Raw genomic sequence first — 13,598 nt, 5'->3', positions numbered from 1 at the left:
GACCAAGTTGTCACAAAGGAGTGGCAAAATTTCTTGTATATGGTTTCAAGAGCTCAAAAATGAGAAGGAAAGGAGCCTGGCAAATGTACCCTTGTACAACAAGTAATCCATTTTCTTGATTTCTTTGCAATTTCTAAGAGATGACGCTTAATTTGCCTGTATGAAAAGGCCTCAGTGGCGTGACATAAAAGATAGGGTTTGACTTGAACCTGAGTTGAGTTATATACGAATTTAAAACATGCCCTCTCCTCCAGGAAATGGTCCGTGCCAATAATTACATTGGCCCCATTTCATAGAATTTTCAAAATTAGTTGCACGGGGATTAATTGATAGGAAGAAAGAAAGTTTGCTTTAAAACTTTTTAATTAGAAAACATAGTAATTTAATTGTAAATTAACAAATTTTCAATATTTCGTTACTTGATTAGAATAATTTTAATTTTTTTAAATATTATTTAAATAAGAATAATAATGAAGTGAGTATTTTTTAGGAGTTGCATCACTTTGTAAGAAGATATATATAAATAAAATATTTAATTTATTTTTTTAGCATAATAAATTAAATTAAATTTATCTGTTTTAAAAATAATTTATAATATATATTTATTTATAAATTATAATTATTTTTAAAAATAATTATACGAGATAGATCAAATACGAAAAATTCTCATATCTACTCTGACGTACCCATGGCACCCATAAACTTAAATAATTAGAGTGGGTAGGATGAGGAGGGATTATAAAACCATTCCATTAGCATCGATTATTTTAAATAAGAAATATTTAATAAGTAATGATATCTTTCTTGTAACAAGGATGGAATGACTAAAATATACAACTCATTTTCCATTATGATGATTAGATAAACATTAAGAATAGAATTTAAAGGTTTATCAATACTTTAAGCGGGTAATAATGGAATTTTCAAACATTGACTTAATATTTTAGCAGCCACTTATCTACGTTTAAAAATTAAAATAAAAATTAAGAAAAAAGACAAAGGGGACAAGTGCATTATAAAACAAAGGGTAAAGTTGTCCACATGATAAAGTATTTTTAAAATAAAGTCTACAAAAGAAAATTGGGCACTGATACTTTATGAAGAGGGAGATGAAGATGAGAATTGGTTGAAATGTCATGGCCTATAGACCATGGTCACGTGCGATGTTAGACCGAAGACTTTCACACGAATTCCGTATCCTCGGTCCTCTGTCACGGCCCTTGCAAACGAAGCTTCCTCCCCAAACACGCCTCCCACCCTCCGACCTCTGCCGCCGCCCCTTCAACCTTTTCACACCCCATCAACATTCGCATAGATATCAGGCCAGTTTTTCTGACTTGAAACTCATCATCAAACTCATAGCCATGGGAACAACAGGCGCCTACGACGCCCTCCTCCCAGCAGTCCCTGAATGGCTAAACAAGGGCGACAACGCATGGCAAATGACTGCATCCACCCTTGTGAGCATCCAAAGCGTTCCGGGCCTTGTCATCCTTTACGGAAGCATTGTGAAGAAGAAATGGGCTGTGAATTCAGCTTTCATGGCCCTCTACGCCTTCGCGGCCGTCCTCATTTGCTGGGTTCTTGTGTGCTACCGCATGGCCTTTGGTGACCAGCTCCTGCCTTTTTGGGGGAAGGGTGCCCCAGCTTTGGGCCAGAAGTACCTCATCCGCCAAGCGGCTGTGCCCGAGACCGGCAGCGAGCCTTTCTATCCCATGGCCACGCTTGTCTACTTTCAGTTCACTTTTGCGGCCATTACGCTTATCCTGCTTGCTGGGTCCGTTCTTGGTCGGATGAACATTAAGGCATGGATGGCCTTTGTGCCTCTTTGGCTCATCTTCTCCTACACTGTTGGCGCCTTCAGTCTTTGGGGTGGTGGCTTCCTCTACCAGTGGGGCGTCATCGATTACTCCGGAGGTTATGTCATCCACCTCTCTTCAGGAATTGCTGGTCTCACTGCAGCTTATTGGGTACTACTGTATATTCGATCATTGGTTCAGTCAAATTTGCCCGTTCTTTGTTCTGAATGCGCCTAAGCATTTTCTTAAAAAGCGCTCATGGAGTTGCTAAACTCGCCTAATGTTTGGTACAGGTCGGACCCAGATTGAAGAGTGATAGGGAGAGGTTTCCTCCAAACAACGTATTGCTGATGCTGGCGGGTGCTGGACTCCTATGGATGGGCTGGTCAGGTTTCAATGGCGGAGCGCCATATGCAGCTAACATTGCTGCTTCAATAGCAGTTCTCAACACAAACATATGTGCAGCAACCAGCCTCCTTGTATGGACTTCTTTGGATGTCATCTTCTTCAAGAAACCATCCGTGATCGGAGCTGTTCAGGGAATGATGACAGGCCTTGTTTGCATTACTCCAGGAGCAGGTAATTTTGAAACAACTATAAAGGGCATATCTTAACCTGAAAATTTGTCATAGCTATAGAACTGATGAAGGATACTGTTGTTGTTGCGGTTTTAGGCGTAGTGCAATCTTGGGCGGCAATAGTGATGGGAATACTTTCCGGCAGCATTCCATGGGTGTCCATGATGATCCTTCATAAAAAGTCCAAATTACTACAAAAGGTATATAGTATTGTTTCACACCCAGCCCTTTAATTTTCATACTGTTACTACATATTATACATCTTCGTCATATACCTCTAGTGCATATGTCCACACAATTGTTCAATTGCTAGGTGTTAGGCTGCTAGTCTGCACAGCTTTCCTATCCCAATTCCAATCTTGAGGAAAGGGAGACGGCAGGTAGGTGGCCTACCTATTGACATACTTAGGCCCCCAAGACCAACTGATATATATGACCACAATTATTATTGGTGAAAGGCTAGCTGTTGGATAATGGTATTTGTTCCTTTCCACTTTTGTGATGTTAAAAACTATGTATGGACACGTTGAGGCTAATTGCATGCATAAAAATGTGGAGAACATGCAAATTGCTCCACCCAACAAAGTGCATTTTTTGGAGACTTCAAAGATTTTAACCTTTGAACTAAAAGACAAGGAGTAATTCTCCTTATCAAGTGCTGTACAGAAAATAATACATTTTTCCTTCATATTGATGCAGCACCCTTTGCTTTGTGCTTGCAGCTGCAAAATGTCTCATTAAGTAATTAATTGTAGGTGACATGCATGTATTTAAGCAATTTGGTGCAAAATTCCCCAAGAGGCCTGTGCGAAACCTTGATCATTCAATCAAAATTTGCTCTTGAAATTTGCATATCATCAACATAGAATTTGATTAGTTGCCCCAGTAGCTAGAAGGATAATTTCAAGGCACCCATATTAATAATGCCACTCAATGGTGTGTAGGTTGACGACACACTAGGTGTATTTCACACGCATGCAGTGGCGGGACTGTTGGGTGGCCTCCTGACTGGACTCTTAGCAGAACCAGCGCTTTGCAGGCTCTTAAAACCAGAAAGCAATACGAGGGGTGCATTTTATGGTGGGAATGGTGGCAAGCAATTCATGAAGCAAATCGTTGCAGCCCTTTTTGTGATCGGTTGGAACATAGTAATCACCACACTGATTCTCCTAGCTATAAAGCTATTCCTACCTTTGAGGATGCCAGACGAGGAGCTGGTTATAGGAGATGATGCTGTCCATGGAGAGGAAGCGTATGCCCTTTGGGGTGACGGAGAGAGGTATGACCCAACAAAGCATGACCCAACAAAGCAAGATTGGCACGTGTCATCGTATTCTGGGGAAATAGCCCAATCCCCTTATGGCAGTGGTGCAAGAGGAGTAACTGTGGAGTTGTAACTCAACTATGTGTATCATATACAAGCTCGCCAATTACTTTAGAATGTCAGAGAATGGTGTGTATATACCATAAAGACACAATTACATACCCTTGAAGCATTTTGAAAATGATAGTTTGGGGCCTTGTGTCATGACCTTCGAAGACTACCTTTAATTTTGAAGGCTACTAGTTAGAGGGGCTTCTTTTTTAGAAGTGTACATGAAATCTAATAAAGTTCTGGGTGCACATAGCATTCATGGACTTATAATTTAGGTAGAAATGACTATGATTCATGTTTCCAGCCATCAGATTTGACCGAGACCTCCGCCCAATTAATGTCTCCAAAGATAGCTAGAAACCGAAAAGTAAAGCATGTGGAAACGCATGACAGAATAGAACTGTTCCCATGACTCGAAAGTCAGCCAAACCGCGTATTCAATTCGACAATATTAATTGATAAGAAGATTAAGTGTGGAAAAAGTTTTGAAGAAGACAGGCACATTAGGATGCGTTCAATGTCCTTCCACGGGGCGTTTTTTTTCCTTTGTGAGACCCACCACAGTCCACTTTTGCGAAATCCGAATTTATGTGCTTCTGACTTTTCTTTCTTGTCAGGTTGTGGGATTATTCCTTCCACTCATTTACCCCATAATCAAAATCAGGTGGAAGCTTCTGTTTGTATTCTTTTTCTATAGTTTGGAATTGTGGGTTCATTCATAATCACCTAAATCTCTCTCCTAAATATATACCGTTCTTGTATGCCCTAGAAACCAATATTTTTAAGATTCTGTAGCATTGTCTGCATTTTGAATGTCACCTTAATACTTAATTTAGATTGTGTCCCATCCTAGCCCGCAATCTGGCATTGCGTTATGTTTGAGGTCAAGTGGATCAGGCTGTACGTGGATTGATCATATTAATTGGGTGATATGGATCAAATGTCAACTTGAATTGAGTTGAATCGCTTGTAATATTTTTCTAACATTTGTCATATACAAAAATTAAAATGGTAAATAATTAAACTATTTAAAGTAATCATAATAGATAATTTTTATTTTTATTTTTATAAGGTGAAATAGTGCATAATATAATTAGGATTCATATTTTTTTCTATAAAATTATTTTTAAAATGAAATAATAATTATTATGATAATACTAATTATAAATAATTGAAATAATTAATAAAGTTTTGATTAGAGTCAAATTGTTTGAACCCTGAACTCAATCCCAAGCAAAATTGAGTTCATGAGCTTAACCCAATACCAACGTCACTATTAAAAGTGGTTGTCATTATAACCAATGCAAATGATGAGTTGGATTCTAGTTAGGCCAACACAACTCGTCCAAATTCCATCTTGATGATACCTTCTGCAAATAATCTTTTGACAATTTTCCTTAAATATGTTTTTCTATGACTATGTACCTGGAAAGTGGATAGAAGCACTTTCAACATCTTAGCTCTCACCTTTGCCTCATGGTCATGGTTTAGCGCCTCACATGCTTCTATTACTTGTGGAACCACTCTTTTTCATGATGCTTATACCTAACTTTATTGAACGAATATGATAAAGATTTCTCTTTCAATTGCCTACTATATCTAAATATCTTATTTATTGTGGTTGCTTGATGTTAGTGAAAAGTTGTGAACACGTATTTTTTTTCCACATGTGTCCTTACTCAATGATAAGACTCTTTATTTTAAAAAAGTGTTTTATGTTTTAAATTAAGTTTAATTTATAATTTAGAGTTATCATTTACTTTGTTTTATATTTTTAAGGGAAAAAAAAACCCTATAATGAAATAATAAGATAATGCCTACAAAGAAGAAACAAGTTCAAGGGTCAAATTACTTATTAACAAAGTCCAACACATCCCTATAAACTTAAGATAGACTTGGTCTCTACTAATAAGTTGAGGAAATTTTGATGTCTCATTACTTATCCTATGGAAACCAAAAGATACATAATGATAATGAGTTGGAATGTAATAGCATGGTGGCTTACACGTAAGTAAAAGAATGGGAAAGTAGTTGTGCATTGCATAAGTTGATTTTATGTAAACGAGATCCAAACAAATAATGATTATATCCAAAATTCCTTGAAAATATCACCCTAAATTAAATTGCAAGAAAAAAAAATAGACCCAAATCAAGAAATCAAAGAATGCACATCATGAACAAGACTTCCATGGGAACTACTTTAAAAGGCAGTGCCAAGTGCCAATCCTTTCAGCAAAGAGAAATCATGGCATGAGACATGGCTCCCCTACACAATAGAATTGTATCAATTACTCTTCTTGAAAGTTCTTACTTCAAAAGGTGGTGTCAAGTGTGGTCCTCTTTGCAAACTAGATATCACAGCATCGAGACATAGCTTGAAGGGAACTTCCAAGATACAATTCTATTTTTTAGGGTAACCAACCTTGCAAGCGGATATGTGGTTAAGCCTATATTAAGCTTGGATCTCACCTGAAATAAATACGCATGTATACCATGATCATGGTCAATCTTACCAACTACAACCAACAACCTCTTTTGGCCAAAGAGATGCCACCATAATACATAAATATATCAAAGAGCAATTCCAAAGAACCAAGCAAAAAGTAGGGACAAGCCAAAACTTTATATCTAATTACAAAGTTTGTTGATAACCTTGGCTAAGCATAAGAGGCCAAGGAAACATAATATAAGTAAAACAACACCATAAACAAGATTAAAAGAAAACAAGTGCAAGAAAGAATCAAATATTCAAAATTCTACTCCATTCACCGCAAGAAGGAAAAAGACCAAAACATTTTCAATCAAAGACCATTCAAATGCAAACACCTTTATTAGTAGAGTGATGTTGAAGGATATAGTGTTATTATCATCATCCTTCACCAAATCTAACTTGGGGATCAACATGTTCACCAAGATTCTCCTTTCAAGTACTTTGGTAATGCCACAAGATTAAACATGTTGTTATTGACCGAATAAAGGAAGAACAACTACCTCTTTTTCACCCTTCTCCATAATAGTTTCTTTATCTTCAACTTCCATTGCAATCTTGACCACAACAAGATCCAACAATATCTTCCCACTGCATCACTAGCCTGGGACTTAAGTTGAACCAGGGACACTACCAAGTCTTAGACAAAGCAAAATATCACAAACTCAATATTCTATGGCTACAAAAAATAAAAAGATTAAACAAAGACAATATCAATACCTCCAAATCTAATCTTAAAAGACCAACACCATCTTCAAGAATATTGTTGTCCACTAAGCAATGACCAATCAAGACTTCAAAGCAACTTGCACTATCAGAGCACAAAATAAGAAGGATCAAAGCATTTGATGCCTAACTTCAAATGCATCTCTACCCATCCTAAGGTGTACCCCTCATTCTAATTATGCTTATCTAAAGTAGTAAAATCTGTTGTTAATCCCTTAAAAATCTCAGAGCTAATCTCATCTCTCTAGAATGTTTGTCCTCACAGAATAGCCTAACTTCATAATATTCTTTTACCCTAGGGGTCTCTTCTAATAACTTCTCCAACTTTTCTTTTTCCTAACTAACTATAATGAAACAAGACTCCCTTAAGATTCCACTTTGTTAAAAGACTTTTCTAATATCATAATTCATTCCACAAGATCAATTAATCATGTAATAGGAAGATTTGAGACTAGAGAATTATAGAGGTAATCTTAAGAGGTTGATAGTATTTACTTCATTAAATTATGGACACCAATTCGTAGAGAGTTTGCATACAATTGTTAATGGGTCACGGATCTAAACTTTATATCTCGATTTCATATCATAAGATACTAGAATATAGTTGACTTTTTTTCGTAAGATATTGAGTTTACTTTAGAATTAGAATTTTGAAAAAGCCAGTAATTTCTTATGAGTCTTAACGGTTTCTACTCAAGGTCATATTCCTTGGTGACATACTATTTAAGAGATATTTAGGTTCTTTATTCATATGTGGATATAAGGACATTCTAATAAATATGTAACGTTACACAAGAGTTTATGAATGGTGTTTCAAGATTAGGTTAATTAATTAGTTAGAGTTCGATAGGGATAATTAATTAATTAGAGCCTAATGGGCTAGATTAAGTGAGTTATGTCCAAGATACGCTCACAAGTCACTTAAGTCCATTAAGAATTCTATATAAACCATCTTATAGATTTAGGGTTAGACACTTCAGCCTTTCTGTCTTGCAAAGAGAGGGGCCTTAGCCCCCATCCCTATAGAGAGAACTCCATCATTCTCACATGCCAAGGTCCAGGAAAGAGCCATCGAGCAAAAGATTATATTAAGATCTACAAATCAAAGGCATGTTTTCTAGTACCTAGATCTAAGTTTTATGGTTTTAATACTTCTTTTTCATAGATCTAGTACCCTTAGGATTGTAGATCCATGAACCCAATGATTATAAAGTCTTGGAATAGAATTTTCCAAGGATTCCAACAACTAGTATTAAAACCCTAAGTTAGGGAAAAATTATGCTAGATCATTTCTAGGCTCATCTTTGTTTTCAGGGTTTCTTGTTTATCCCATGGCCTTAGAGGTAATCTACAATCTACTATCCTATACATGTAGATAGCCCTTGAACTAAGGTATGTGATATCAACCTCTCAAGATTACCTCTCCAATCCTTGAGTTACAAATCCTTTTATTATGTGATCAACTGATATATTCTAGCTCACAAAGAACATGTGTCAGATTCCAACCAAGGAATTACTATGAACATAGTTTTCCTAATCACATGTCCTTAGGATAACCCAAGAGAACACACTGTCTCAAACCCATTACAAACCCATTAGATATCTATTAGGATAGAGCCCTTAAAAGCAAGATAGATGTAACAAATTCAATATTTATTATTTATTTAATGATTCTATAATTTCACTCTTATATATCCTTCTTCCATACATTATATCATATAAGCATTCTAGTTTGGCATATTTTACATTATACATAACTTGTGTGCATTAGGAATCGCTCAGAAGCTCCAAGTCATAGGTTCCTTAAAGGCAAATGATTTGTTCACAATTGATTCATGGACTTAGGCATTCCATTTCAGGCTAAAGTGCACCTCCTAATTGAAGGGCTAGTTAGTCTTAGCCATCGAGATGAGGTTCCCATGGTGAGTACAATAATGTGTTCAATTACACATTAGATAAGACTTACAGTGAGCTATGACTTAAGATTATCGGATAGTAATGACTTCACCAAACTATTATACTATATTGTCTTTCAACCATGAGAAAATATTGGGTTTGTGCCAAAATTTACAGTTGCTTTAACCAACGGGTGAGATCCTAAAGTGATCATATATTTCCTATGAATTAGGTCATTGTTGATGGAAGCTAATAGCAATAGGTATTCTTAATAATAAAGGCACTATGATATCTCATAAACTTTGAGATAGTGTGTCCTCTTACGTGATCCTTAGAGAGTGTGTTCAAATAAATTATGGTCATAGTAGTTCCTTAAGTGAAACTTGACATAAGTTGTTTGTGAGCTAGAACATATCAGTTGATCACACGATAGGAGGATCTATAACTCAAGGATGGTAAAGGTAATCTTGAAAAGCTGATAGCTTTCATCTTGTTAGATTATGGATGCTAGTTCATGGGAAAACTTTTTATAGTGAATATCAAATCTCAAACTCATATTCCTTGATAGCACAGTTTAAGAAGGTTGGATTGGTTCTTGGTTTACTTATGTGCATAAGGGCATTTTGGTAAATATAAATGTTACACAAAGGTTAATGAACAATATTTTTGGACTAGGTTAATTGATTAATTGAAATCCTATTAGTTTAATTAATCATTTAAGACCCTTGTTGGGCTAGATTAAGTGACCCAAGCCTAAGATGGGCTCAAGTCACTTAAGCTCATGGGAAGCCCATAAATACCCATTTTAAGTGTTAGGGTTTTATACTATTTTGTTATTCTCTATTACATTCCAAACAAAGAACCTTAGCCTCCACCCCCTAAATCTTCACCATTTGAATGCTAAGATTAAAATATGAGTCATTAGGTGGAAGATTACTACGTCTACAAGATCTTTTACAACTTTGAGGTTTTCTACATTAATAGGAAATGATTTGAGAGCATTAAGATCTTTTTAAGCACATCTAAACTAAATTTTTGAGCTCTAAAATTGTTTTTAATATTAATTGTTTCTATTGTGCATAGATTTAGAAAAACTTAGGAAGATTTATATGCACCTAACTAAACTAAGGCCAGAGAACACAGTGATATGGGATTCCCTACACTATCATGGTGCCTCTATGGAGAACATCTATTGTTACCTACTTTAATCAATATTGGCCCATTCCGTAGCGAATATATGATCACCTTAAGGTCTCACCTATAGGTCAAAACCACCGATGACCTTAACACTTGCTTAAATATTCTCTCAAGGTCAAGAATCCGTGCAGCATAGTAGCTTTGTGAATCATAATCACCCGATATCTAATGACATGATTGTAAGATAACTCAGTCTCCCTATTCCCTATCCCAAGCTCAAGTTAAGTGCATGAAAATTATTAGGATATAACCCTTAAAAGTATGACATGATGTAATAAACTGTTAGATTTTTATTATTTATTAATACATTTTCAAATCACTTTTATCTATCCTAATTCCACACATCATACCTTGTAAATATTCTAGCCTTCATCTATTACATTGTATGTGACTTAGGTACATTAGAAGTTGCACGAAAGACTAAGTCATAGATTCTTTATAAATAAATTACTTGTTCATAGTCGATTCATGAGCTTAGGTAATCCATTAGAGGTTGTAGTGCACTACCTCCTAATTTGAGATATGGTTGGTCTTGGCTATTGGGATGAGTTTTTCATGGTAGGTGCAGTAGTGTGTATGTTTACACATTGGACAGAACCTATGGTAAGTCATTTCTTAACGTTAGCAAGTAGTCATAACTTCACCAACCTGCTTCATTATATTGTCTCTCAACCTTGAGAGAATATTGAGTATATTCTAAAGTTAGCAGTGGCTTTGACCTATAAGTAAGATCGTAAGTTGATCATATATTTCCTTTGGACTAGGTCACCGTTGATGGAAGTCAATAGTAATAGTTATTTTCAATAGAGGCATCATGATATCTTATGGGATTAAGACAGGTGTCCTATTGGGTGTTCCTAAGTAGGTGTGTTCATGTAAACTATGGTTATAGTAGTTTCTTAAATGGAACTTGACATATACTCTTAGAAAACTAAAATATGTTAGTTGAACACACAATAGGAGGATCTATAACTTAAGGATAATAAAGGTAGTCATGAAAGGTTGATAGTTATCACCTTGTTAGACTACAAATACTAGTTCATGAGAAGATTGAACGCAATGGATAACAAGTCTCAAACCCGAACACTTTATTTACATAGAGTATTAAAATGCAATTGATTCTCTACAGTAGGATGTTGAATCAACTTCCATATTCGATTATGAGAGAGCTAGTACTATCCTATAGGTCTCAGTGATCCTAACTCAAGTTCATATATACCTTGATGGCACGGTCTAAAATGGTTAAATTGGCTTTGGGTTCACTTTTGTGCATATAGGCATTTTGATAATTACATAAGGTTGCAGAGGGGTAAGTGAACAAAGTCTTTTGATTAGGCTAATTGATTAATTAGTAAGCTTTAATAGATTAATTAATCAATTAGGACTCATTTTGAGTTAAATTAAGTAACTCAAGCCCTTAGTGAGATCAAGTCACTTAAGCCTAGTTAGGAACCCTATAAATACCCCCTTACAAGTTTGGGTTTCTATAGAGTTGTCTTCCACTTCCAAAGAGAAAGAAAGTCATTGTCTTCATCTTTTCTCCTGCTTCTCCCCCTCCCCTTCCTATCGGAAGTGTGCTAAGTTCGAGGAAGAGTTATTGGGCAAAAGATTGTGGGTTTACGAGACTTCCTAGGACAACGATCTTTATCTTCACCACATGGATTTGATTTAGGAACATCTGAATCCAAGGTAAGCATACTAACTTTAATATATAAATCCTAGTTTTGTTTTTATATGCATGTTCCCATTATGCATAGGGTTTAGATTAGCATAAGAAAGTTTTTGCATGTTCCTAACCTAATCCAGGCATAGGAAATGAAGAGATCTGGGTTTCCCTACAAAACTCCCTTAGGGCATCTAGATCCTATGCAATGGAAGCAAAAATACACTTTTTAGCAATTAAAGGATCTAGATTTGTGTATAGAAAACATTACCTTTGATTTGGATGTTTCCAAATCAAATCCATTCTAAGAAGACCAAATCTCAAATTATTGGAAGTCTCGTAAACCCATGATCTTTTGCTCGATAACTCAACCTCGAACCTTGCACTCCAAATAGTGGGTGTTTGGGATGGTAGAGGTGGAAGACAACTCTATATAAACCCTAGAGGTATTTAACATACTCTACCTCTAAGAAGCATATGTCAAATTTCACTAAGTGAAATGTTATAGCCATAGTCTTCTAGATTGCATGTCCTTTGGATCACTCAAGGGAACACATTGTCTCAAACCCATGAGATATCATGGTGTCTTTATTTGAGAATACCTATGGTCACCAGCCTCCATTAACAATAACCTAATTCATAAGGATATGTGACCACCTTATGATTTCACCCATCAGTCAAAGTCTCCTATTAACTTTGGCCTAGGCTCAATATCCTCTCAAGGTTGAGAATCCATGCAATATAATAACTTAGTAAATCACAACAACTAATAGTCTTACGTTATGATTCACCTTAGATCCTGCCTAATGTGCATCACATACACTAATGCATTTACTATAGAAAAACTATCATGATGACCAAGACAAATCATCCCTTTAATTAATAAGCAGTGCACCACAACCTGAGTTATTGGTATCCCTCATACAAACATCCTAAAAGTCAAATGTATTCGAGTCTAGACTAGCAATGTGTAATAGGTCATAATATATAGCCTGAAAAAGCTAAAAATCAACCTTACCACAGAAGTGATACTTATTAATAGAAAGAAACTCTACATACATAGAAAATGAATGGCAATGGAATTGATCCTTCACCATTTTATGTCCATCAATCTAGAGAAGAAGTTGCAAGAATGGAAGTTGTTTTCACCACTCCTATCTAGTATCCAAAGCATCACATGTAAAAGCACCCTATGTTCAAAGCCATCATTGGAGTGCATCCCATGCATAACAATCATTGAAGCCTATAACAAATGAATTTCACATCTTCACCACTTACAGTCGTGAAATTTGCACTTGGTTCCGCATTTTACAATATAGGTCAACTCTACTACATATCTTCATCCGGGAGAAACCAAAAAGAAAAAGAAAAAAACCCAACAATTTTGACTAACCTAAAGATCCTTGAGTTTAAATTCTTCTTAGGGGCTCTGTTTTTCTCATGAATCTGGCGGTTGGTGCCTGCACCGTGTCTTTATCATACCTTCCTTATTCCGGACTTAAATTTCTGAAGTTCCTATATAGGCTGTTTGTCACGTCATCGAAAGTGATCTTCGGTAAAAGGCTAACCAAGGGAGATGTCACCGTCGACCGCACTTCTAGGTCACTCAACTCATACCTCGTCACTGCCGAGCGGACATCAAGGTCACGCAGGCCACAAAGTCTTTGTTGACTTGCTTCTTTGAATGATTGATTCTCCCAAGCTGGCTTCCTATTCTGTAAATCTGTATTTAAATGCCTATTGTTTCTGCACTTGGATTTGAATAGATGTTTATCACCGTGTATGCAATGAGATAGTACAAGCTAACAACTAAATTAAAATTTTTTTGGATACTAGATCCAGGACCTCTATTTACAAGCCATTTGTGCCACATAAT

The 13,598-nt window shown here is 36.0% G+C and overlaps 1 protein-coding gene across 1 annotated transcript; it reads left to right on the top strand.

Moving 5' to 3' along the window:
• Nucleotides 1-1,117: 1,117 nt before the first annotated feature.
• Nucleotides 1,118-3,905, top strand: LOC100250641 (ammonium transporter 2). The gene is made up of 4 exons (XM_059738932.1): nt 1,118-1,970; nt 2,093-2,378; nt 2,474-2,577; nt 3,322-3,905. The coding sequence occupies exons 1-4, from the start codon at nt 1,137-1,139 to the stop codon at nt 3,772-3,774; spliced, it is 1,677 nt and encodes a 558-aa protein (XP_059594915.1). The 5' UTR covers nt 1,118-1,136; the 3' UTR covers nt 3,775-3,905.
• The last annotated feature ends 9,693 nt before the right edge of the window (nt 3,906-13,598 follow it).

The sequence above is a fragment of the Vitis vinifera genome, chromosome 8 (genome assembly GCF_030704535.1).
Source record: "Vitis vinifera cultivar Pinot Noir 40024 chromosome 8, ASM3070453v1".
Classification (NCBI taxonomy): Eukaryota; Viridiplantae; Streptophyta; class Magnoliopsida; order Vitales; family Vitaceae; genus Vitis; species Vitis vinifera.
The sequence above is the reverse complement of the archived record's forward strand: the minus strand, read 5'-3'. Positions and strand labels throughout refer to the sequence as shown.